General features: G+C 42.8%; 1 protein-coding gene across 7 annotated transcripts in view; it reads left to right on the forward strand.

Annotated features, from left to right (window-relative positions):
• The first annotated feature begins 503 nt into the window (after nt 1-503).
• atp11c (ATPase phospholipid transporting 11C) overlaps nt 504-23,138 on the forward strand; it is a 31,637-nt gene continuing 9,002 nt past the window's right edge. For 5 of the 7 annotated variants that reach the window (XR_005099296.1, XM_037263093.1, XM_037263098.1 and 2 more), the window contains exons 1-20: nt 505-1,089; nt 11,205-11,324; nt 12,295-12,384; nt 15,946-16,026; nt 16,723-16,830; nt 17,073-17,201; nt 18,179-18,267; nt 18,590-18,640; nt 18,981-19,045; nt 19,122-19,203; nt 19,293-19,443; nt 19,771-19,968; nt 20,781-20,978; nt 21,266-21,462; nt 21,551-21,622; nt 21,708-21,781; nt 21,875-21,978; nt 22,064-22,245; nt 22,429-22,695; nt 22,906-23,080. Coding sequence is in view for 5 of the 7 variants with exons in the window: in XM_037263093.1 (XP_037118988.1) it covers nt 1,063-1,089; nt 11,205-11,324; nt 12,295-12,384; nt 15,946-16,026; nt 16,723-16,830; nt 17,073-17,201; nt 18,179-18,267; nt 18,590-18,640; nt 18,981-19,045; nt 19,122-19,203; nt 19,293-19,443; nt 19,771-19,968; nt 20,781-20,978; nt 21,266-21,462; nt 21,551-21,622; nt 21,708-21,781; nt 21,875-21,978; nt 22,064-22,245; nt 22,429-22,695; nt 22,906-23,080 (2,460 nt within the window). In the remaining 2 variants the exon portion in view is untranslated. Of the gene's footprint in view, nt 1,090-11,204; nt 11,325-12,294; nt 12,385-15,945; nt 16,027-16,722; nt 16,831-17,072; nt 17,202-18,178; nt 18,268-18,589; nt 18,641-18,980; nt 19,046-19,121; nt 19,204-19,292; nt 19,444-19,770; nt 19,969-20,780; nt 20,979-21,265; nt 21,463-21,550; nt 21,623-21,707; nt 21,782-21,874; nt 21,979-22,063; nt 22,246-22,428; nt 22,696-22,905; nt 23,081-23,138 lie in introns of all 7 variants that reach the window. The other 2 variants (XR_005099297.1, XM_037263095.1) reach the window with 1 other exon arrangement.

Genomic DNA, 23,138 nt, shown 5'->3' on the forward strand with positions numbered 1-23,138 from the left:
CTTTTTTTTTTTTAAATAGATGAACAGGAATGCAATACACCACAGTACACCATTTCCAACGGATGTTTTTTGTAAATTTATGTATGTATTTATTTGTTTATTCATTCATTTATAGGGCAGCAGATAAAACAGGTTATATATATATGGAAGATGCATTTCATTTCATGTATTGAGAGATACAATATGCAAATACAGAATGTAATAAGGACATTTGTGAGTGACCTAAAACTTTTGAACAGTGGTGCAATATTAACATACCTGCTAAGAGGAAACCCAAATTTTAAGGTACTGCAATGTAGTTCTTGGATGAAAAGAAGTGAAAGGTTTGAATGTAACGACGTAAACAAAATCACCATTCAACCTGACGTCACACCTCACGTTCAAATCAGATGCTCACTTGGAGGAAGGGAATTGCGGAAGCGGCTCTTGTAGTCCTCAGGACCACGTTACCCAGAGTGCACCGGGGGGCAAAGTTGCCGCACCTTCAGTCGGGAGGGGCGAGCAATCCTTTACTGGAAAAAGACGCTACCAGCAGACGGCCACTCCGCTCCACTCCACTCACGGAGACTTCTTCGCTCGGGTGGTGACGCCACCGGCACGCGTCGCCGGTAATCACAAGTTCACCGATTTTAACGGCAGTTTCCGGTATCACTGTGAGTCAGGCGAAGACGCGAGTCAACCCGGTTCCTGGCGGCAGCAACAGGGCGCCCAAACCAGTCAGCCAGGCAGCCGCCAGTCAACCAGCGAGCGAGATGTCCGCGTCGGCTCGAGCCCGGAGCCTTGAAGGGAAGAAGAAGCGCGACGGGAGAACCACGACGCCGAGCCTCTTGGGCGAGAGAGGATGCGAATGGTGACGAGGTGGCAGAGTCTACGACTACAAGACGAAGGGAGAGGATGTAGCGTCGCCGCCGCGCAATTTCCAACTAACGTCCGTAGAGTAGAAGATAGATAGCCGAGGAGGAGCTAGCTTCAGTAATATTTACATGTAAAGTTGTTCGAGCTGGGGCGCGCGGCGGGGGAACAGTGGAACCGAAGCCGCCGGGGAGAGTTGAGGAAATCAAGATGCTACGAAGAAGCCTCAACCGACTGGTATGTATCAGTGTGTGTGACTGTCTGACATCCGCACACACGCGGGGTTATCTCATGACACTCTCGCCTGGTTTGGATCTTAAGCTAGCTTTATTAAGTGCTGCTTGCGAGCTGGGTATAAATTGTTTGCTCACAGCTGTTGGGCTCAATCGGACGATATTGAACCCCGGTGGCAGAGGGCTTAGCGAGGCAAGTTCACGTGAGTCAGGGAGTCACGAACCATTGCAAGTTGACCCCCCCTCACCCCTTCCCAATTTTAAGGTCACGCACGCACGCAGGGATTCCTTCAGCTCACTCACCCACGGCTACTGAAGTTATCAAATTGTTGGTACAACGTCGCCATGCTTCACAAATATAGACGTGTGTGACTTCGAGAGGCAAGAAGGCAACTTTGTTTCATATACACCGTAACTCAATGTGCTCCACATGTTAAGGAATGCGTTTAAAACAAAATATTTTTAAGCAAACGTATTAAGACATTTAAAAGCAAAGAAAAAGAAGCACCTTCCTAGAATTACTGTATAACAGCAAGGTTTTGGTAAACTGGATCCCACAAATGAAATAAAAAAAGGACGTTTATTACTGATTTTTATATTTGTTGATATTGTCAATACCACACCCGATACCACTACGAGTTGTCACCGATACTGAGTAGAGAACGTTACGATATCGGAAGCATCCTTCAATACACGTATAAAGTGGCCAATTCAGCACTGTAGTAAAATTGTGATTGTGTTAAATCAAATTGGTGCATTATTATTTGTATTCTAAACATCTTTCAGAATCATTACAACTCTGGTGTAAGATCTTGTTAAATGGTACAACTTTCAGCGCATCTAAATTAGTGTATAATACGGCGAGGGATTGCTTGAGTGTTCTTTCAAGGAAGTCGTCATATAACTAAGAAACCATATCTGCTATAGTTTTAGGGTTTTGGAGGATGGACGGTCGACAAAGCCCATCCTCCAAATTCCCACCAAATTCATATCGCTCAAGCAATCGCTGATGTCAGTTTCACAGGAAAGAAATGACTTCGGAGTTGCACGAAAAAAGCAGAAATGAAGTCACATTGTTCATTATAGTAACCCGTTGGCACAAGCAACCTGAACCGTACAGCGTCTGCAAGCGTAGGTAGGAAATACAAATAACGCCGATGTGTGACCATCTCTCAAGTCTTGCCAGGTCAGCTCGAATGCGCTCCGTGCGGGAGAGGATTGCTGCTGTACTTTCCTTTCGCTGTGAGCTGTAAATAAGATTTTGTGCAGAGACCTCAGACATGGATGCGCACAGCGCTGTTATCTCGGCCTCCTAAATCACACCACCCTGTGCTCACCCACGGGGGAGGACGAGCGGGGATGGGGAACCGCGTAAGTGCTTCTCCCCAAATCACCAGATGAGCCATGTTGTTTGTTTTCACTTGACTCTCGCTCCATGTGTATTTTCTGGGAGACGCATTGAGAATAGCATGAGAATGAGCAAGGCTGGATTTTATATTTTGTTCCCTCTTTGCCAGGCACTCGAGTGGGCGGGGGGGAGAGTGGTGGTGGGGGTGTCTGGGTTCCAGAGGTTGTAATGCTTCTGACAGGAATGCAAAATCCCACAGTCTCCTTTGATGTTGGTTGAAGCCCTTGAAGGCAACGCTGTGTTCTCAGAGAGGTGGAGCCTGCCACAAAGGCGATAGTAGTAGTAGCAGCAAACCTGCGACAACTCACAACTGTGCAACATTCAAGGTCAAACGCAATCCTTTTTCACAGTATTGTTTCTTTCATATGAATGCTTGAAAGCAACTGCATTCCAGACGCAGAAAATTCTGAGCAGGGACATTCGCAGACGTTCCCTTGATCAACAGTATAACAGTTATTCAACGGGTACTGCTCAACTTCCCATTTCTCTTTCGACCACCAAGTAGTTGAATCATTAAGTGGTGACCATCGCTGGTGTTCTGTAATTCTTAATGGCCATGACAGTTTCGAAGCAATTGAGTTGGGATGCAGTCACTAAACCCCGCCTTTTAAAGCCACACACATTCAAAGTTCCAGATACTAGAGTGTGGAATGGGAGGATGCTAATAATACCTGCATCTCTAATTTTTAGTTTTGATTGGTGTTTTTTGATCATGCAAAAATCATTTCTTACAAAAACCATTTTGATTTTTGAACTAAGACTCTCCAGTCTGATCAATAAAATGAACAGTTTAAGAAACTCTTACTTAAAAGTGATTCTTTCTTTCTTAATTGCTGTCTAGTCTGTGACTTTTTCATGCAACTCGTCAGACACGCGTCGTGAATCCTTTATTGACAGATAAGAGACAATAGTCCTTGAGCAGACAGAGTTGTCTCTTTGGTGAATAGTTAAATGCTGAGAGCGTCCGAAGGCCGCACAAACAGTGCGAGACAGGACAGTGTGATTTATTAGGCCCTTTTTGATTAGAATGCATATTGATTCTCACTGCTCAGCTTAACCGCCGTTATTCTCACAGCGCAAGTTAGCCGGCCAATCCACCTTCAAAAATCGCTCATTTGTTTTGCTGCCTGTGCGGTCGGCCAACTGCACTACAGAGCTCGTCTGCAACAAACGGGAGGAAAATGTAATGTCGCAGTTTCACTGGCTGATTGTACCGTGATGAAATATAGTGACGGGCAGCCTTGACTCCACTCAACTCCGAACCTTGAGTGAAACCAGTGGGTGGATTTTTATCTTACTTGATGGACGGGCTAAAAGGCGACCGTCATTTTTTGGCGCTCATCCATTTCTGTTCAAAAGCCAGGTTGAATTCTCAGTTTGTACGTCTGAATAATTCAGCTTTCTTCATTTATTTTGAATTATCTCGCACATGGTTGCTCCCGCCTGATCCGCGTTGCCTCGCCAGGCTTGTGGCACTCCAAATGCATCCTCATCATCCATATATGCATAAAGGCTCCTCCAGAGAATTTCTGCCGCTCAAACAGTGGCGTGAAGAGAATAGATACAGAGATGTCTGTATACATATGCGCCATTCTCAGCTGAAATGATGCAGTACCCGTTAAGAAGAAAGGTGAAACTGAAACATCCATTTAAGGATTTAACGAGCGTGTGGGAAACAAACAAAAAAAAGCGTGCTACCCACCTCCTGGACACAAAACATTCAGATAGTCAACACACCCTTTGGGCAACTGCTGACAACGATTATCTCCATGTAAACGTGCGATTTTCAGCTAGTCACAATTCATAGAAAGTGGAATTAGTTAAAATTCACTGACTTTTTTTCAGTTTTCAGGACACAACCAATCACGGCTTGTCAGTTTTCTGAAGCTGAGCCGTGATTGGTTGTGTAGCTGAATATGGCGATTTGTCGCATACAGAAATAGTCCGGAGAGCGCAGGCAACAAGGCGCTTGGCCTGAAAAACCGTACTCCATTTATGGCCACGCACATGCTACTTTAAATTCTCTTTAATTATAGATTAAAGTGTGACTAGACTGCAGCTTGAAGTGTCCTTACTTTTTGCGTAAACTGGAGATTTTTCTCCCCAGGAACCCAGAATATGTATTTTTTTTTTTGTCAGTTCCTCTTTTAATTCCTATCAAGTGTGTCAAGAGGGTGCCGTCAGAGAAGTCATACTAATTTGCAGACCAGGCCTCAAGCCCACAGAATCAAATGCTTTAAAAGAAACAAGTTAATAGATCAACTTTCCCAGTGAATATAAAATCTATTCCCAGTTAAAGCTTCCATCCTTTAGTTCTAGTCTGCTCAAATGTAATCTTCATTCCTATTTCAAGGGTGTTTTTAATGCTTTACATTAGCTTCACTTTATCTTTTTTTATTGATAGCGCTATTGTTTCATTCCTTTTCAATCCACAAAGACAAACAAGCAGCAAAACCAAGTAGTGAAACATTTCAGGACGCAGGTTGACTTCATATTTTAAACTAATTTCCCCATTTAAAGTTGCATAAATTGCCATTTTCTGTGATGGTGTCACAATGAAACAATTCTTTTTATATTGGTCTTTATCCTTGAGAGGATAATCAAGAGGGAAATTATGATGATGATTATCATTGTATTTTATGACCTCCAGGCATTTTGACTGCTAAGGTTTCACTGTACATTGAACCCACGTACATTTGTGGTTAGGATTATTTTTTTCTGTCCGACGTTCTTTCCAAATACTATCTAGTACACTCTCATCCATTGTAGCCAACTGTTATTTTGTCACAAACCGCCTTTTGTATTTCCACACTTGCATTCGAACACAACAGGTGAGTTGCTCAAGTAGCTTTAACGCAACACCAAGTGCAGCTTTTGCGAGGCTTCGAAGAACAATCTGTGGAAGCAGCCCCTGACCTAACCCCCCCCAATCATCGAGGGACTCAGTGCGATGTAGGCCAGTACCAGCCCATGGTACAGAACACTCAGTGTCTTGTACAGCTGCTGGGATCCTCACAGAACAATAAGCCTCACAACGCCTATCAGATCAGGCCTTAGTTGAAGTTACTTGGGTCATCAGTGTGTGCAAACACCAAAAGTGGCCTCTGATATGGGTTGCTATGCCATTGGATAGGATGGAGGTAAATCCCTTTTCACCACCGGGTAGTGGTACTGGCCTTCTATCAAATTCTTGATTAATATTAATGTGGATTATTAAAGTGAGAGTGTGTTCATTAAATTGCAGTTACTTTATAGTCCGCCGGCATTGATCCGTTCAACTGTCAAATTACTTTTTAATGCCCAGACATATACATTTGAAGAGACCAAAAATGTAACTTTGGTCAGTTGTAATGGTAGAAACAATCTGAACACACACCAATGGTATTTAGTTTGTGATTAATTTCAGCTCCAGTAATTTTGAAAACAACTATACAAAGGGATTTTTGTAGCCCACAGTAAGAATTTGTCACACAGGAAATGAATAAATGATGAATAAATGGTGTGACAAAGACTATCATTGGGGTTTGATGTCTTTGAGGTATAACCAAAAAAAAAAAAAAAGAGGATGCAATGTGTTAGTTTGCTGTCGAACTAGCACGCAGTGAGTTGTGTAAGCGTATTGTCTGCAAGAGTCACAAGACAAGACAACCGCGTCTCCTCAGGATAAGAAATGGCACCATTGTACCCGGTAATGCTTTTGTACCCTTGACGCCTCACTTTTGTTCCCTGTGAGCTCTGGGAATTGTACTGCAGTTGCCGTGGAGTGTAATAATTATCCCCGTGGGGTACGTTAGTGTTGAGTGTACTCTTTAAAGGGCAGAAATGGACTCCTCGTGTACCGCCGAGTACATTTTGCCTGGTGCTTGGAAGCAATATTGTTAAAGAATTGAATTCAAGTTGATTTTTTTTTTTTTTTTTTTTTTTTTTTTTGCTACCAATATAGTTAAAAGCTTCATCTTATCCTATCTGTATTTGGTTGTACGCGTTACACAGGATCAGATGTTGCTCCCTAAAGCCTCTTATGTATGCAAGTCTCAAGATTTCTTTTTCCTCTTTGGAAGTTGGAAAAGAAAATGACGACTGGCTGATGAGGTGGATCGACTAGCATAAATGCTAGTAGTGGTTAAGAATTGTTGAAGTGCTGTTTAGATTGACTCGAAAGAATTGTTGAAGTTCAAACGCAAGTGCCGTTTAGATTGACTAGCAGACTGCCCGTCATGACGTCCTTCAAGGTTTTATTCCCTATGCTTTCAAATCCAAACAACTCCTGTGCTTAACTTTTCAAAAATAAATATTCTCAAAACATACATTCCATTCCACTTAAATCAAAAAAGTGGCATTAGTTAGTAATAGAAATGTAAAGAACTAAATGTTTATTGATTCACTCATTTGTATGCCATGATGGCGTTTGCGCCATATCAGCTGCTGCGTCCGTCTTCAAAGTGCCGTTCATCATTACGAACACGTGCAGGTCATAAAGAAGTCCGAGCTTAGTTCCACTTCCCTCAAACCTCTCACACCTCATTAAATGTGTTGAAGCACATTTCACTCATGGGTTTTCTGTGCAGCTTTATGACACACTTTCTTTGCTTTTGGGTTGTCCCGCTTTGCTGCCCGAAAGCTTACCAAACGCACAGTTAGCGTCTAGATACTTTATGCATGCTCAGTTTTTCTCACTCAACACGAAATTACCGTAATTTTCGGACTATAAGTTGCGGTTTTTTTCATAGTTTGGGTGGGGGGGCGACTTATACTCAGGAGCGACTTGTATACATATATGTTTTTTTTTCACTTTTTTGGGCATTTTATGGCTGGTGCGACTTATACTCCGGTGCGACTTATAGTCCGAAAATTACGGTACACTCATTGTCTCGAAAATATTTTATTTTTTAACCTCTTTCTATTCTTGAATTGCACTATGTCCACCATTCAAAAGGAATTCGTAGTATTCACCTACAGTGACATATTCCGAAATGTCATTGTGTGAAATTGTACAACTGTCCAAAAGTTTTCACTCCACCCGATAAGCCGACATAGCTCATTCCCTCGATTGTCTGCCATGGGACATTAAAACCTTAAAATATTTCCCCCTGACTTAAATCACGAGTTAAAATATGCCACTTTAGCACTCGGAAGTTCTAAAAGTATTTAAACCTATTTAACATTCAAACTGTAGATCATTATTGCTTCTGCCAAATGTTTCATACCCAAAGTGGTGCATTTGGAAGCGGTTGCTTGTGTGGTTAAAGTCACAAATATGAATCTGAAATGTTTGGCCTACTTTCATCGGTGGCGCTGACACACTTCCAAGCTGATGCGATGAACCATCCATCAAATATAGGTTAGCTCCCATGCTCACTGGATGAATCTGAAATGAATCAAGCTCCTGCACTCAATTGTCCACATCTAATAATCTGGTTTAAGTGCGCATTAATACATGTAATAATCACGCTACTTTAAAGTGCATATTTAAAAACAATAATCCATGTAGCCAAACCTTTAAAAAACATTCACTTTGTAATTGAGGAACAAAAGTGTTTTAGAGACATTTACTTGGTTGATCAGTTGTTGGGGTGTCAACCTTCTAAAAATCCATATTATTCCTTTGGCTAATATTTTATATATTATATTTAAGGAATGCGCTAAAAGAATGCTGAATTGTTGGCATAAATTCATTGTGATGGAGTGGTACAGAAAATGGACGGAGTTAACAAAGAGTATAGCCATTGTGGCGAAACAGTGAAAGAGTGAGCGTGTGGCAGGTCATCGGTTCCGAATAAACCTCAGAACGTCTTCACACTGCGTAATTGCATCTAAATGTACTTTGATGGAAAGTTTCAAGATCACTCAATTGCCTAATGCACCATTCCTTTCTTAATTCAGCTCCATTAAGGGCTGCTTATATGCTTTATTGATCTAATTGGTTTGTCGCTCAGACTCTTTCATCAAGGAACACCGTCTACTTAGTATTGACATGACTCTTGGCTGTGTTTGCTAACCGTGTTAGCATTGAACGCAGCTTTTTGACATCTGGCGTCAAGGCGAATGTCACCAGTGGAGTTTCTTGTATGCAGGCGAGCTCGCTATTCTTAGAGCTCAACTCCAGAATTGTATTTATTGTATGTTCTGTGCAGCCCAACTAGTCGAATCTTGTGTTCTTATTAATATTTTGAGTGTGGACTATGAATTAAACAGTCAAAATCCATCCATCTCAGGCAGCAGCCATTTTGCTACGTGCTGTCAACTGAAAATGACATCACAGGTCTCAGGTCACAATCAATCACGCCTCGCCAGTTTTTTCACGGCCGTTGACCCAGTGGATTTTTTTGCCATCTATTCTGCATTCCCTAAAGCATATTAATAACTATAAAAAAGCAAATAATTGGTATTTTCTGAATAAAACCAAAATGTGGACTAATAAAATATGACTTGTCAAAAAACCTCAAAAAGCGCTCTACATTGCCAGGTTTATAAGTCGTCCAATAATCAACTGTTTTAGAGCCCTGATGTCTAAACACACAAAACAAACAAAAAAAGATTACTATATACACACAAAAACAGGTTTTACCTGCTGATGGAAAAACAAATGCAGTGTAGCACGAGATCAGCAATAATACAGTGCCTTGCGAAAGTATTCGGCCCCCTTGAACCTTTCAACATTTCGCGACATTTCAGGCTTCAAACATAAAGATATAAAAGTTTAATTTTTTGTCAAGAATCAACAAGTGGGACACAATCGTGAAGTGGAACAAAATTTATTGGATAATTTAAACTTTTTTAACAAATAAAAAACTGAAAAGTGGGGCGTGCAATATTATTCGGCCCCCTTGCGCTAATACTTTGTAGCGCCACCTTTTGCTGCAATTACAGCTGCAAGTCGCTTGGGGTATGTCTCTATCAGTTTTGCACATCGAGAGACTGGAATTCTTGCCCATTCTACCTTGCAAAACAGCTCGAGCTCAGTGAGGTTGGATGGAGAGCGTTTGTGAACAGCAGTCTTCTGCTCTTTCCACAGATTCTCGATTGGATTCAGGTCTGGACTTTGACTTGGCCATTCTAACACCTGGATACGTCTATTTGTGAACCATTCCATTGTAGATTTGGCTTTATGTTTTGGCTCATTGTCCTGTTAGAAGATAAATCTCCGTCCCAGTCTCGGGTCTTTTGCAGACTCCAACAGGTTTTCTTCCAGAATGGTCCTGTATTTGGCTCCATCCATCTTCCCATCATCAAAGATCCTCACTGAACTTCTGGAGTGAGTTTGCTGCACTGAAAGTAAAGGGGCCGAATAATATTGCACGCCCCACTTTTCAGTTTTTTATTTGTTAAAAAAGTTTAAATTATCCAATAAATTTCGTTCCACTTCACGATTGTGTCCCACTTGTTGTTGATTCTTGACAAAAAATTAAATTAAAATTTTATATCTTTATGTTTGAAGCCTGAAATGTGGCGAAATGTTGAAAGGTTCTAGGGGGCCAAATACTTTCGCAAGGCACTGTATACTGCTAGCTATCTGATACCAATCCAATCGTTATCAGTAGGCCTGATTTCGATGTATCTCATTCCAGGAGTTTTTTTTTTTTTTTACTACCACGGTGCATCTCCGAATTATGCCACTTGAGATTCAGAGTAATGGTCGCCTACTGTGTAAATTCAGCTTTGGGGCTTCCAACATTTCTTGGTGAATGTCATCAGCAAAGTCAGACCTTGCTTATGCAGCTTTTCGGCAATTGTGTGTTTAATCTATATCAAAAGCCCGCAACAACCTTTCGTTACTGTGAACACGAGCATGGCTCAAGGGCAAACCGCCCTCGAGAGCTTGCTGCAGGTAAAAAAATCACTACATGTATCTCAGAAAAGTGATATTTTTGTTTGTGAGTATTTCAGAACACAGAGGAGAAGAATGATTCAGCCGTCTGATTGTAAGAAATGTACGACAAGGGTCCTTTGGGATGCCGTCGTTGCTACTGAGGGCTAGTCGTCGTTTCATGATAAAAGAAGCAGGTTCTCCCTTTTGTTCTCGCCGCTTTCACAGTCTTTCCGTCTCCCTCACTTAATCCTCTGGCAGCCGCCAGCTGGGTCCATGTGGTCCTGCAGAAGGGCTTATTGATGTGCCATCCAAGATGGAGATGGGAGATTTGACAGACACACTGAGGTGTGAACATGGCGGCAAACATTTTGGCTGCGTCCTCCTGTCCGCTGTGCAGATAGTATGAACATTTAAAGAATGCATAAAAGCCATGTTTATTTCACCCGTAATGCCGAGCAAATGGTTGCATCATCTGAAATTCTGTTGAGTTGTCACTCCAGGTTTGTTTGATACTGAAATCCTGTAAGATCGCTGTCCAGGTTGCTCTAATTTTCCCAGGCGCTGGCGTTGGGCCATGATGCGATGTTCATTGTAATTGGCTCCCTCGACCCAAATGCTGTTAAGCTTTTTATTAGATAAAGCTGATCCCCAGTTGCCTTTAACAATTTTACAGTGACGGTATTGCCAGGAAATGTGGAAAGTATGAGTGACCAAAAAACAAATTAAGCTTTGGAAGTTTGGGATTGAGTCTTCTCGGCCATGTGTACCTCAAGCTAGTCGACTGGTAGTCCATTTCATTTTGGTGCTAGATTTATTTAATATTCCTTCCAATTGCTCTGTATTTTTGTCTTTATCATCTTCCACCCGCCGCCATGCTCACTCCTCCTGCTCCTCCCCGCAGTTTAAAGGCGACGAAAGAAGAGTCGACAGTCGGACTATCTTCGTCGGTCATCCGCCATGTTCTGCCAGCGAGCCTTTCATCCCGCCAAAGTTTTGTGACAACAGAATTGTGTCGTCTAAGGTAAGACGCCGTTTTGGGTGGACATTTGCATTGGGGCTCCTTTTGTATTTTGTCGGGATAAAGCAACTTTAATTACGCTGGCCGTAGTGTTTATGCTCCTCCGTACCTAGGCTCTGTCATGCTTTTGCTTTCACAGTCTTCATTGGCCCATTGCCACTTTTCCAACTCTCGCTTGCTGTCGCACCAGGCTACTGAGAGCAACACCACCACCCTCGCCGTCGCCTTTCTCGCTTTCTTTTCTCATTAATTTCCCCTCTCTTTTCTCTGGCAAAACAAGATGGACTGTTTTGCTGTGGTTGCATTTCAACACCCTCCCCGTATCTGATGTACTATCTTCATAAACACGACCTTATTGCTTTGTCCGTGTGTGAAGACTATATCTCAGCATTCCTTCCTGCTTGTGTCCTTTTTTTTTTGCGCTGTACCTGTGCCGCTACAACTCGTATTGCCATTGCTTTTTAATCCACACAGCCGGATACTACTACCATCAAAAGTGGGGACGAGCCAGGCTTTATTATCTATGAAAGTTGTAAAATCTGAATGTAGATAATGAAGATATTTTTTTGTTTTCAAGTTGCTTTATTTATCAGGCGCACAAACCTAGCAACCCACCAATCTAAGGCAAAGAAGATCGTCTGCCTGTTGGCAGATAAGGGCACTGCTACCTTCTTAATGACATCAGCAGCAGTTATTCTCACTTCCAAACATGCAAAGTACTCCGCTGAAACAGTTGCCAATGTCATTGGTTTACTGGCACTATTCAAGAGTATCAAAATTCAAGGTGATAAATCTTCAGTTTTAATCAGCGCAAAGCATGGCTCGTCTCTCTAGTTAGTCAGTCTAATCTCTTGCACGTTGCCTCTGTTCTTCCTCCCAGACTGAATACAAACATGGTGTGAATATTAAATACGCGTCAAATGATTTGTATTTCTGTACTGTTTGTAATCACAAATTTGTTCCCTTCCCGCAGTATACCGTGTGGAACTTTTTACCAAAGAACTTGTTTGAACAGTTCAGAAGAATTGCCAATTTCTACTTCCTTATCATCTTCCTGGTGCAGGTGAGGAATCATTCACAAAATGCATGATTGGCAATTATTCCGTCTACCTCTTGAGCTTTCTGGTCTATACCGACCAGTCTTAAAACATAACATTTGTCGCCTCCCTTCCATTGTCTCTCTCTCCTTTCCGGCTTACGCAAATCACCCCCCAACCCACCCAGCAGCTGTCACCGCAACGGTAGCTACAAACAGGTCCTAGTGTAAACAGTCGCCCCGATGCATCCTCTCATTACATATTGACTGACTGAGCCTGCGGAGTGACTGACTGCCCAAAGCTAAGTGGTAAACTCTGCAGCATCTCCGGGCCGCAAAGGAAATTCCGTCATTCTCAAGTGGTGTAGACTCTTTCCTCCCTAGCCCAACTGTTGACACAACAGCCTGCTTATTCCAGTTTGGCTGGCTGGACGCAACTAACACTGGAGCAGGGATAGGTATCCATTAGATTTTACCAATACTACCACTCCAAACGGTATGCTTATCGTGCCTTTTTTTCGTTTAGAAAAACAAAACAATAACATTCAAACTTGTTCAAAATAAATGCAATTGTCTTGCGCGTACGATCCTAAAGAGTTGTGTTCAAGTAACGGTTAACGTGAACTGGGTTATTCAGTAACTTGCATGAGAGTCAGCATTAAGCAGCGCAGTTGTAACTTCTACCCCGCCACAAACCAAATAAGAAGCGTTGCTAAAATTATGCCAGTCTCCAACACAGACTTAGGGTTCGGTCTGTTGTGAGTTTGCCACTGTACCTAATGTTGTGGCCGGCGAGGGAATGCCTCGGCTGCGTTTGGCGTCATGGGTGTTGCGGGTTTGCTGACAACCCAAGCTGCAGCGTGGCTGGCTGGCTGGCATTTCTCCACTAATCCAAAGTCGCTAGAGGGTTTTCTTATTTCTAACCGCTCATTTTTACCCCCTCTAATATATCAGAGAAAGCAGGGAGGGGAGATTAACCAACAGGTATACATGCACTCGTTTTTTTACCTCATCTCTTGGACAGAAATAAACCTTTTCACTCCTTTGTGAGAGCCGGCGTCATGGAAGTGTTGGCCATCAAGCCAACTCTTCTCTTCCCCTTTTGTCATTTGGTGTCTTTTCCCCTTTTTCGGTCCCTCCCTCCCTCACACACAGACACACACACACACGCACACGCACACACACACTTCTCTCCGCAGCGCTGCACTGCCAACGTCAGCATCCAGGAAGTCCTCTGTGTGATTCTGAGCACCACAAATAGGCACAGGTTGATAAAAAAGCGCCACTCTCCTATAAATAGCCCTGCGTGTCTTTGCACGAATTTGATCAAATGGGAATAGTAGAATGGCGTGAGAGCACAGGAACATGGCACTGAAAGCTCCAGAGAGGAAAGAGGCGGCAGAACCAGGAAGAAGAAGGGTGGGTGGCGTGAAGAGGGATGAAGTGCGAAGTGAAGGAAGATGACGCAAACATAAACATGCATGCACACGTTGCCCTGGGACCTGAGGGTGGGTGGGGGGTTTTGAGGGGATCTTGCTGTCTGCCTCTCACTCTGACACACTTTTGCAGCTGATACGAGAGGTTTGTGCTGGGCTGATACCACAGCGGCACACCGACAACACCACTATGTTCTATTTATATAGATATATATAGATATATATATATATATATCTATATATATATATTTTTTTGCATTTGGTGCAGAGGGGGGAAACATACCTCGCTGTATTGCTCGAGTGTTGCAAAGGCTCTGCCAGTGTTTTGTTTAATAGAAGGACATCTGTTTTGTGTCATGATGTAATTGATGAATGCTGGTCGGGTTTTTTCGAAGTATGTTTTATTAAAACCACAAAGGGAGTTGACACAACGCTATTCCAAATATGGTGGTTGTGCTGAAGATAGTCCATACTGGACTATTTTGAGGAAGACAGATTGCTTTTTATAGACCACTTTCATCGTTAATAGAGATGACAAATGATGAATCAAACAACACTTTTGGCTGAAAGTGTTCTGTTTTTTTTGTTTTTTTTTTCTTCCGTGCTGTGGTTTGACCATCTGACTGGTGCATCACAGAGACATGCTGTCCCCAGTTTGTGGTGTTGTTTTTTTGGTTTTAAACTTCCCCTAATCAGTCAATCCTCCTTTCTAAACATGTGACTAAAGGTTTGCTGTAACTTTTTTTAGATGTTTATTTATTTATTTAGGTGGTTGGGAAGTTAACTCTAAGACCTTGTCTACAAGCATGGCTGGGGAAGTTTATGGACTTTTGGGGAAAAAAAACCTCAAATACATCATACTTTGCACGATCTTCTTTGGACTACAAACTAGTCAGGACTGAAACCATAGTATTTCATGAGGCCAGATTGTATCTTCTCTTTTGCCTCGGTTGCTTTATGAGATACGAATGACCCCATTTTTAATGTTCAAATGACTAGCCCCTGTTGTTTTTCTTCGACTTGACAACAAAATTTGAAATGCATTATAATTTTTATAATTATATTTTAGGTTATTCATTGCCACTCCCAGTTGAAGTTGACGGTTAAACGAAGACATGGCATTGCCAGAGGAAAGTCAGTCAAATTAAACAAGCAATATGAAACCGCATAAACGGGATAAAAAGTAGCGCTGATGTCACTTTATGAAGTGAGGCAAGGCAGTTTTAGTTGAATTGCAAACCTCAAATCATGTGAACTTAATGTACTTGTATACCTTCAATGGATGCTTGAACACACACGGTGCAGTAACACATGTAGACAGACAATCAGTACTGAGGCTCTATATTAAACTGCGTCCAGCTGACCATGGTGTCCATAGAATTGAAGCAAAAAAAATGACAGATTAAGTATAAATATAGTGATTTGGACTTTTTTTGGCTTTTTTTTTTTTTTCACCACGGCAGTCTGGATGTCCTGTGGCACCACACTGCCTCTCACAGGTCAATCTTGTTACTACGACACAAATTGTTTGGTGCGCAGTTCTAGTCCTCATGTCACATTTTAGAAATCGATGTTTGTGTGTTTGTATTCTGCTTTTATTCCTGCTTTCACAGGTGATTGAGCTCTGGCTTAGTGAGAGCAGGATCATAAATTCCAGTGATAATCTCATGACGGTTACAGAAGGCCGTTTGTGTGCGTTTAGCAGGAAGCTTTGGTCAGGTGGTGCTCCGTGACAGGCTGTTTGGGATTACCCGATTCCTGCTCCAAATTCTAAAACACTGCCGTTGGCATCAAATAAAATTCACATGCTTCAGCTTTTGTGCACAGAAAAATCAAACTGGTAATGCGAGTTGGACGATGTTCTGCTCCGGCATGACGGTGCTTGACAAATTAAGCCAGCTCGTGCTGAACATCAATTCCTCAACTGTTTTTCTCACGATTCAGCGGGGTTAATAACACGGTTTCCAAAACACAGACTACACCCTGCATTTACTGAAAGAAGGCATCCCCCACCAAACTACTTCCTCACTCATTCCTCCCAAAATGACACATCGGCCACTGATAAACTCTGCAATGTGCTGATTCAAAGCAAAGAAGCTTGCAAAAGTAGTACAGTCTTGATTTTCTGTTTTTTTGTTGTTGTTCCCAATAGGTGATAGTGGACACCCCCACCAGCCCAGTCACCAGTGGCCTACCCTTATTTTTTGTGATTACAGTGACGGCGATCAAGCAGGTAGGATCCTGTCCAGCAAGCCGTGTGTGTGTGGATATGATAATTCCCCCAAAAGACTTCTAACCTAATCATAGACTTCTTCCTCATTATTACCATTTGTCCTTTCTGCTGAAATGTACATGACTAATGTGTTCTGGACTTTGTAATAACGCTCTACTGCTGAATTCTGATTAGGGAAGACAAAAAAAGGGGCCTCTGAAGGACTGACCACAGGGAACTTTTCAATGAGCGTAATTCTTGTCTTTGTTACCGCTGTGTCCCCCCCCCTTCAGATGTATTGTTTAAGAACTGACTTTTTAGTCGGTACACCGCTGAGGCTTTGAAATGCACACTGGTGGCCGGACTTCCTTCTGTAAACGTGTGTGCCCCACTGATAGAGCTTGATGGCCTTTGGTTTGAAAAAAGACAATGTGGCCTTCTGGGTGACTCTTGTTACTCAGCTGTTGGCAGCCATGTAGATATGAAAACAAACCGAAGGCATAAATTATTTTTCCATGTAATGTGTGCAAGGCTCATAGGGGACATTTGTTTAAGGTTCCTGTATAGTAAAATAAAGCAGCGCTAATATCATTTTGTTTATTTTAATTTCCCACCTTTTTTTTTTCTTCAAGCGTTAACCGTAAAGTGCCCCAGAAGGTCTGAATTTCTTTGACGTATATACATGAAAATGTGCCCTTCCAAATGCGTCCCCCGCAGGGCTATGAGGACTGGCTACGACACAAGGCTGACAATGAGGTGAACAAGTACCCCGTGACAGTGCTTGAAAACGGTCTGAGGCTACGGAAGGAGAGTGAGAAGATCAAGGTAGCTTACATCATCACTGCTAGCCTGCTGAGAAATAGCAATTTCCCGGGAAATGTAGCTCTGGCAAAGGCGTTTGAACTGACCACTAAACAAATGATATATTTCACTTTTATGCTGATGGTTTTAGGAAGTCTTCTGCTAATATTTTTGTCGGTCGAACGTATGAAGTACAACAACACCGTTTTGAACATTCATCGTGGATGTGTGCCCATTTATGAGAAATAAATGTCACTTTTATCTAGGTGGGAGACATTTTGGAGGTGGAGGAAGATGAGACCTTTCCCTGTGATTTAATCTTGCTCAGATCCAGCCGGGATGATGACACCTGTTTTGTTACCACTGCTAGTCTGGATGGAGAGTCCAACCATAAAGTAAGTTTCAATTGTTTTCAGGCGTATAGTCCCAAACAGAGGGCTATAACAAATAGGGATCAGTAACTTTGTTTTTGTTATTACTCTCTTCCAGTGTGTTTAAATTAGATTGTTTAAAAACCAAAGCAATATTTCCAATAGGAAGTAATGTAAATCACAATAATATGTTAGTTATGTAAAAATACAAAACAATACATAGTATTGAGGTTCAAATTGGTAAATACTAGTGACCAATGAAACACCTAAATGAACATCTAACATTTTACTTTGACTGCACTTTGGTTTGTTACCTGGTGGCTTATTTAGCAGCGCTGTTTAAGATAGTTTGTGCTTGTTTCTTAAATGTGACTGCTCAATGCATTGGCCCATCTCCTGACGATATTTAATGTGATTTGAGACTCAGGAAATGTTCCTCCGTCTTGGCAAGAAGCATCTATTGTTCCTAGCCCCAAACCAGGCAAGGCCCACTCTGACCCCACGAACCCAATAGCCTTGATGAGTTGTTTATGTAAAACCATGGAAAGGATGTTGAATAATAGACTAGTTTGGGTACATGAAACGGCAGGCCATTTGACTGAATATCAGTGTGGCTTCAGGAAGGGGAAGAGTAGGGTGGACCATCTTGTCCGACCGGAGACCTTTATACGTGAGAGGGAACATGTGATGGCAGTCTTCTTTGACCTTGGAAAACGTGATGGACATGCATCAATTTCAGGAAATTAAGGCCCGAGTCAGTTTTGTCTTTTTTTTTTTTTTTTTAATGAAAACTGAGCAGGTGTATAAAAACGCCAAAATGTGGATGAAAACAAATGTGTTAAAACCGAATCGAATGAAAACGAGGGTTCCATTGGTTATTCCTGGTTTATTTAAAAAGAAAAAATTGTTCATCTTTTGTCACCATGCCCAATGTGTTCAGGTGATTTTACTTTCCCCCGTTGTGTCGGATTCATGACGCTCAGTCTCTTCCTCATCTTCAGACACACTACACTGTTGCAGACATAGAGAAGGATCTGGAATCCCTCAGTGCCACTTTGGAGTGTGAACAGCCTCAGCCTGACCTTTATAAGTGGGTATTCACCGCATTCACACTGCAAGTCTACAAAAAACATTCATAGGATTTCTGTCATATGTCCGAGTTGTTGAACAGATGTAGAAATTTTCTGGTATCCTATTGGGAAAAAAACACAAGGATCACAATAACTGATGAAAGTAATATAAAAGAGGCATTGTTAACTCCCAATCATTACCGAAATAACTTGAAACTAAATTTGTTGAAATGCATATTGACTAGAAGGAAGGAGACGAGGACAAGAAGGATACCAACGCTTTTGTGCGCGTCTGTATCTCTGCTCAGCAAGTCGATAATGCGTGTGCTTTTTTTGTGCCAGGTTCGTCGGCCGTATGCACATCTACAAAAGCAATCAGGAGCCTGTAGTAAGGTGAGAGCACTCAATATTAGTCCACCAAGCACATGTTGAAGTCAGAGACGGATCAAAAAACTGTTTGCGTACGTACCCGTTTGCGTCGTCAGCGAATCATTCTTTTATTGATCCTTCATTGTAACAGTAGTGCTCTGGTAAACTTAAAAGGGTCTGGCTTGGATTCAGGAACTCCAAAACGAATGGCTGCTTAAACAAATGCCAGTGTCTCCCTGCGAACGAGTGTCCCTGCACCTTTTAGAGACAGTGCCAGCTGCGCTGCCAGGTTTCCATTTTATGAAATGAGAAGAATGTGGAATCCACTGCCCCCAGTTTGACTTAAACCGATGATCCTGTGCAGGTCTTTGGGCCCGGAGAACTTGCTGCTTAAAGGAGCAACCTTAAAAAATACTGAGAAAATCTGCGGTGAGTCTACGTTCTCATGCATCATGTTTTATGATCAAAAGTAACAAAGTGTAAGTACTCTTGTGGGTTATTTAAGGTGTCGCTATTTACACTGGCATGGAGACCAAAATGGCTCTCAATTATCAGGGCAAATCTCAGAAACGCTCTGCTGTGGAGAAGTAAGTTTACACCAAGGTGCCAGTATGGTCGCCCATGTGTGACAGCAACCTTTTCGGTAACCGGGCATTTTTAAATTCCCCCCCCTCAGGTCCATCAATGCCTTCCTTTTGGTGTACCTTTGCATTTTGTTGAGCAAGGCCCTGGTGTGCACCACGCTCAAGTATGTGTGGCAAAGCAAGCCCGGACAAGATGAGCCTTGGTACAATACGAAAACCCAGAAAGAGAGGGACACCAATCAGGCAAGTGGTTTTGTTTTTTATTTTTGGATTTTACAATGCGTATGCTAACGTCAAAGGCAGCAGCGTCACGCAACCTATTTTTAATCTTGTTTTACAAGCTTCACCCTTTACTGATCAGCTCTAATAAAATTACGCAGTGTAAAAACTGCACCGCAGATCAACACTGTGAAATTGCCCATTTCATTGACTGTTAACCTTTTGCACCAATCAACTATTAACATTTCAATCCAAACAAAGTGGTTTATTACCCCAACATTGCAACAAAATCATTGTTGCGACACCAAAGTAAGATTTATCATGTCTAATCTGCTCTCTTTCTCTCACCAGTATCTAAAGATGTTCACCGACTTCCTGTCATTCATGGTGCTCTTCAACTTCATCATTCCCGTGTCCATGTACGTGACCGTTGAGATGCAAAAGTTTTTGGGGTCCTTTTTCATCACCTGGGACAAGGATTTCTTTGACCCAGAAATCCAGGAAGGGGCGCTGGTCAACACCTCCGACCTCAATGAGGAACTGGGACAGGTCGGTATTTACAAAGATTATTGGGGCTTAGTGTGTATTCAGACCTGACTGTTTGGTCCACTTTAAAAGGATCAGGGTTCGATTTGAACGCTGGTCCGAACCCTGGTGCAGATTAAAGAACTGGACCGAGGCCCACTTTTTAAAGTGGTCTCGTTTCGCTTCCAAACAAACTCTGGTGCGTTTCGCTTCAGGTGTGAGTACAAACAGTGAAGGTCTGCACCAACAGCACAAATATGCCGAGCAGGAATGCAGCGCGTAAGACTCGCATGTTTTCCGCCATTTCCGGGTCTGTGCTCTGTGTATACGTCACTTGCAAAATGTACAGTCCGAATAGGAACCGCGCCAAACGAAAAAAATTCAATCCGCTTCTGGCCCGGACCAAACAAGCGGAGTAAAGGACTTTTCTGGTCTGAATACACCCTCAGATTGCAAACATACATCTTAGACGTAGCTGTTAAATTAAATTATGCAGGTGTAACCTAATAAGTCAACATAATACAATTAAATTCTTGTGCTGAAATGATGAAACATTAACTAACAGACAGTGATCTCCAACCGATGCACTTTTAAAGGCTAATAAGTAACCCCTAGCAGTCGGTGTCATTTTGTCTTATTTAGTTTTATGGCACTTTTAATTGCCGTCAGTTGCCATTGACATTTAGATTTGCCCGCTGACTGAGATGACAGAGATGCAAAGTTAATGCGGTGTGCAAGGTTAATGATCAATGCAGTGTTACTCTATCAATGGGACCGACTGTTCAAATTGACAACCCTTTTTTTTTTTTGTGTGTGTGTGTTTGCGCTGCCTGCAGGTGGAGTATGTCTTCACGGACAAGACGGGCACCCTCACTCAGAATAACATGGAGTTCATTGAGTGCTGCATCGATGGATACCAGTACAAGCATCAAGACTTTGTCGCAGAAGTAGACGGATTAAACTCGGAAGTAGAGGCAGACTTATTTTGTGTCACAGATGGGCCCATGACCAAACTGAAGGAAAAAGCTGACAGGGTAGGTGTTTGGTGGCGGCGCCCCATCTGTTGTACACAGGGGGGGGGGGGACAACTACTCACAAATGCAGCAACATACGGATGCCTGTGATATCGCTCAGTGCTCCGGAAGGCCCTTCACAGGTCACCCACATACAGTATTTGCCGTGTCAGCATATGTATCCAGCTCTCAAGTATTGATGGCACGAGTGCCTGAAAACACTTTGTACACTGCGGCACAACGTGTATGATATGAAAAAGGTTGTTGCAACACTTGAGTTGATTTTTCCCTGTGAATGTTGTCGCTAGGACCGCGAGGAGCTGTTTCTGCGCGCCCTTTGTCTGTGCCACACGGTTCAGGTGAAGGAGTCCCCTGAGCAGAGTCCAGTCCAAGGTGGCGGGTTGGGCGACCAGGTAGATGCCGTTGTACTCAGCGACCCTAAGGATGAGAGGGGCTTCATAGCGTCCTCACCTGATGAGGTCGCTCTGGTCAAGGGTGCCATGAGGTAAGGAAGGGGCTGTGAGCCGCTGCAGGATTCCTTTTTACAATGACCATTTGGAATAAAGTTGTGGTGGTTTGTCTCCTCCTGCCAGGTATGGCTTCAAATTTCTGGGTCTGGAAAGTAAAGCCATGAAAATCCTCAACAGGAGCCATGAAATCGAAGTGTAAGTTAGTACATTAAAAAAAAAAAAACTCAAGTTCTTCATTTGGGTCTTCTTGGATGATTTTTTTTTGTTTCTCTCTTTTCAGCTATGAGTTGCTTCATGTGTTGAATTTTGACCCTGTGAGAAGACGAATGAGTGTAATTGTCAAATGCAAGTCAGGTGAATGGTCTCAACTTTCTATTTTGAGTTTAATTTATTTACGTACCACCAAGTACCACCTTCAACACGTTTGTGCTTATCAATGTCCTACAGGTGATATTGTGCTCTTCTGCAAGGGAGCAGACTCCTCCATTTTCCCTCGCGTCAGACAGGAGGAAGTGGAACCGACACGTGTGCACGTGGAGCGGAACGCAAAGGTGGGCTGGCTAACACATCCTCGCACATCTGACAAATAGAGATTTATTCCAAGTTCTCTTGGACGCGATGTACTTTGTGATGCAGGAGGGCTACAGAACACTATGTGTGGCTTACAAACTACTCGACCTGGAGGAGTACGCCCAGGTGGACGCAGGCCTGAGGGAAGCCAGGCTGGCTCTGCAGGGCAGGGAGGAAAAGCTCGTGGCCATTTATAACGAAGTGGAGACCGGCATGAGTCTCATCGGCGCGACTGCTGTTGAAGATAGGTGGGTGTGTTTTGTTTTGTGTGAGATTGAAACGTCACAAAGCTCAGGACACGGTCACCTCTTCACTGTTTTCCCGTGAGATGATACTGCCATCTTGTGATTAAATCGAGTACATACACACAAAGTTAGGGATTTTCTCTGGGAGGTTTGCTTTTGTTAATGAAGTACAAATATTCTTTGCAGACTTCAAGAGGAGGCCGCAGAAACAATGGAGGCTCTGCAGGGGGCCGGCATTAAGATCTGGGTCCTGACGGGAGACAAAATGGAGACGGCAAAGTCTACCTGTTTTGCCTGTCGCTTGTTTCAGATGACCACCGAGCTGTTGGAGCTAACGGTGCGCACTCTGGATGAAGGAGGTCAAAAGCGCGAGGAACGACTGCACGAGCTCTTACTCGAGTATCACAAGAAAGCGGTGCAGGATTCGCCGGCCTTAGAAAATGGCATCAGCGGGTTGGTTGTCTAAACTTTGGTGGTGATGTACAGTAGCTCACAAACATGAGCACACAGCTCACCATATTATGTAATTCATGTTGATTTGAGGCAATTTGGTTACCAAATTTAATTTGATTACTCATTGTTGTGACACTATCACTGCACTAAAAAAAATGAGCGTGTGGCATTCTTTCCAGTGCTTAAATCCTTTGTGTTTTCTTCAAACAGGAACTGGTCGGTTACCAGCCACGACTATGGTTTCATTATTGATGGAGCCACTCTATCAATGGTGCTCAACTCCGCCGATTCCAACTCCAGCCACTACAGGAACCTCTTCCTGCAGATTTGTCAAAACTGCACCGCTGTGCTCTGCTGCCGCATGGCTCCATTGCAAAAGGCCCAGGTCAGGGAAAACATGGGCCATTCCTCCATTGTCTACTGAATCAAAGAATTCAATTCCT

Source organism: Syngnathus acus, chromosome 10, assembly GCF_901709675.1.
Source record: "Syngnathus acus chromosome 10, fSynAcu1.2, whole genome shotgun sequence".
Lineage (NCBI taxonomy): Eukaryota > Metazoa > Chordata > Actinopteri > Syngnathiformes > Syngnathidae > Syngnathus > Syngnathus acus.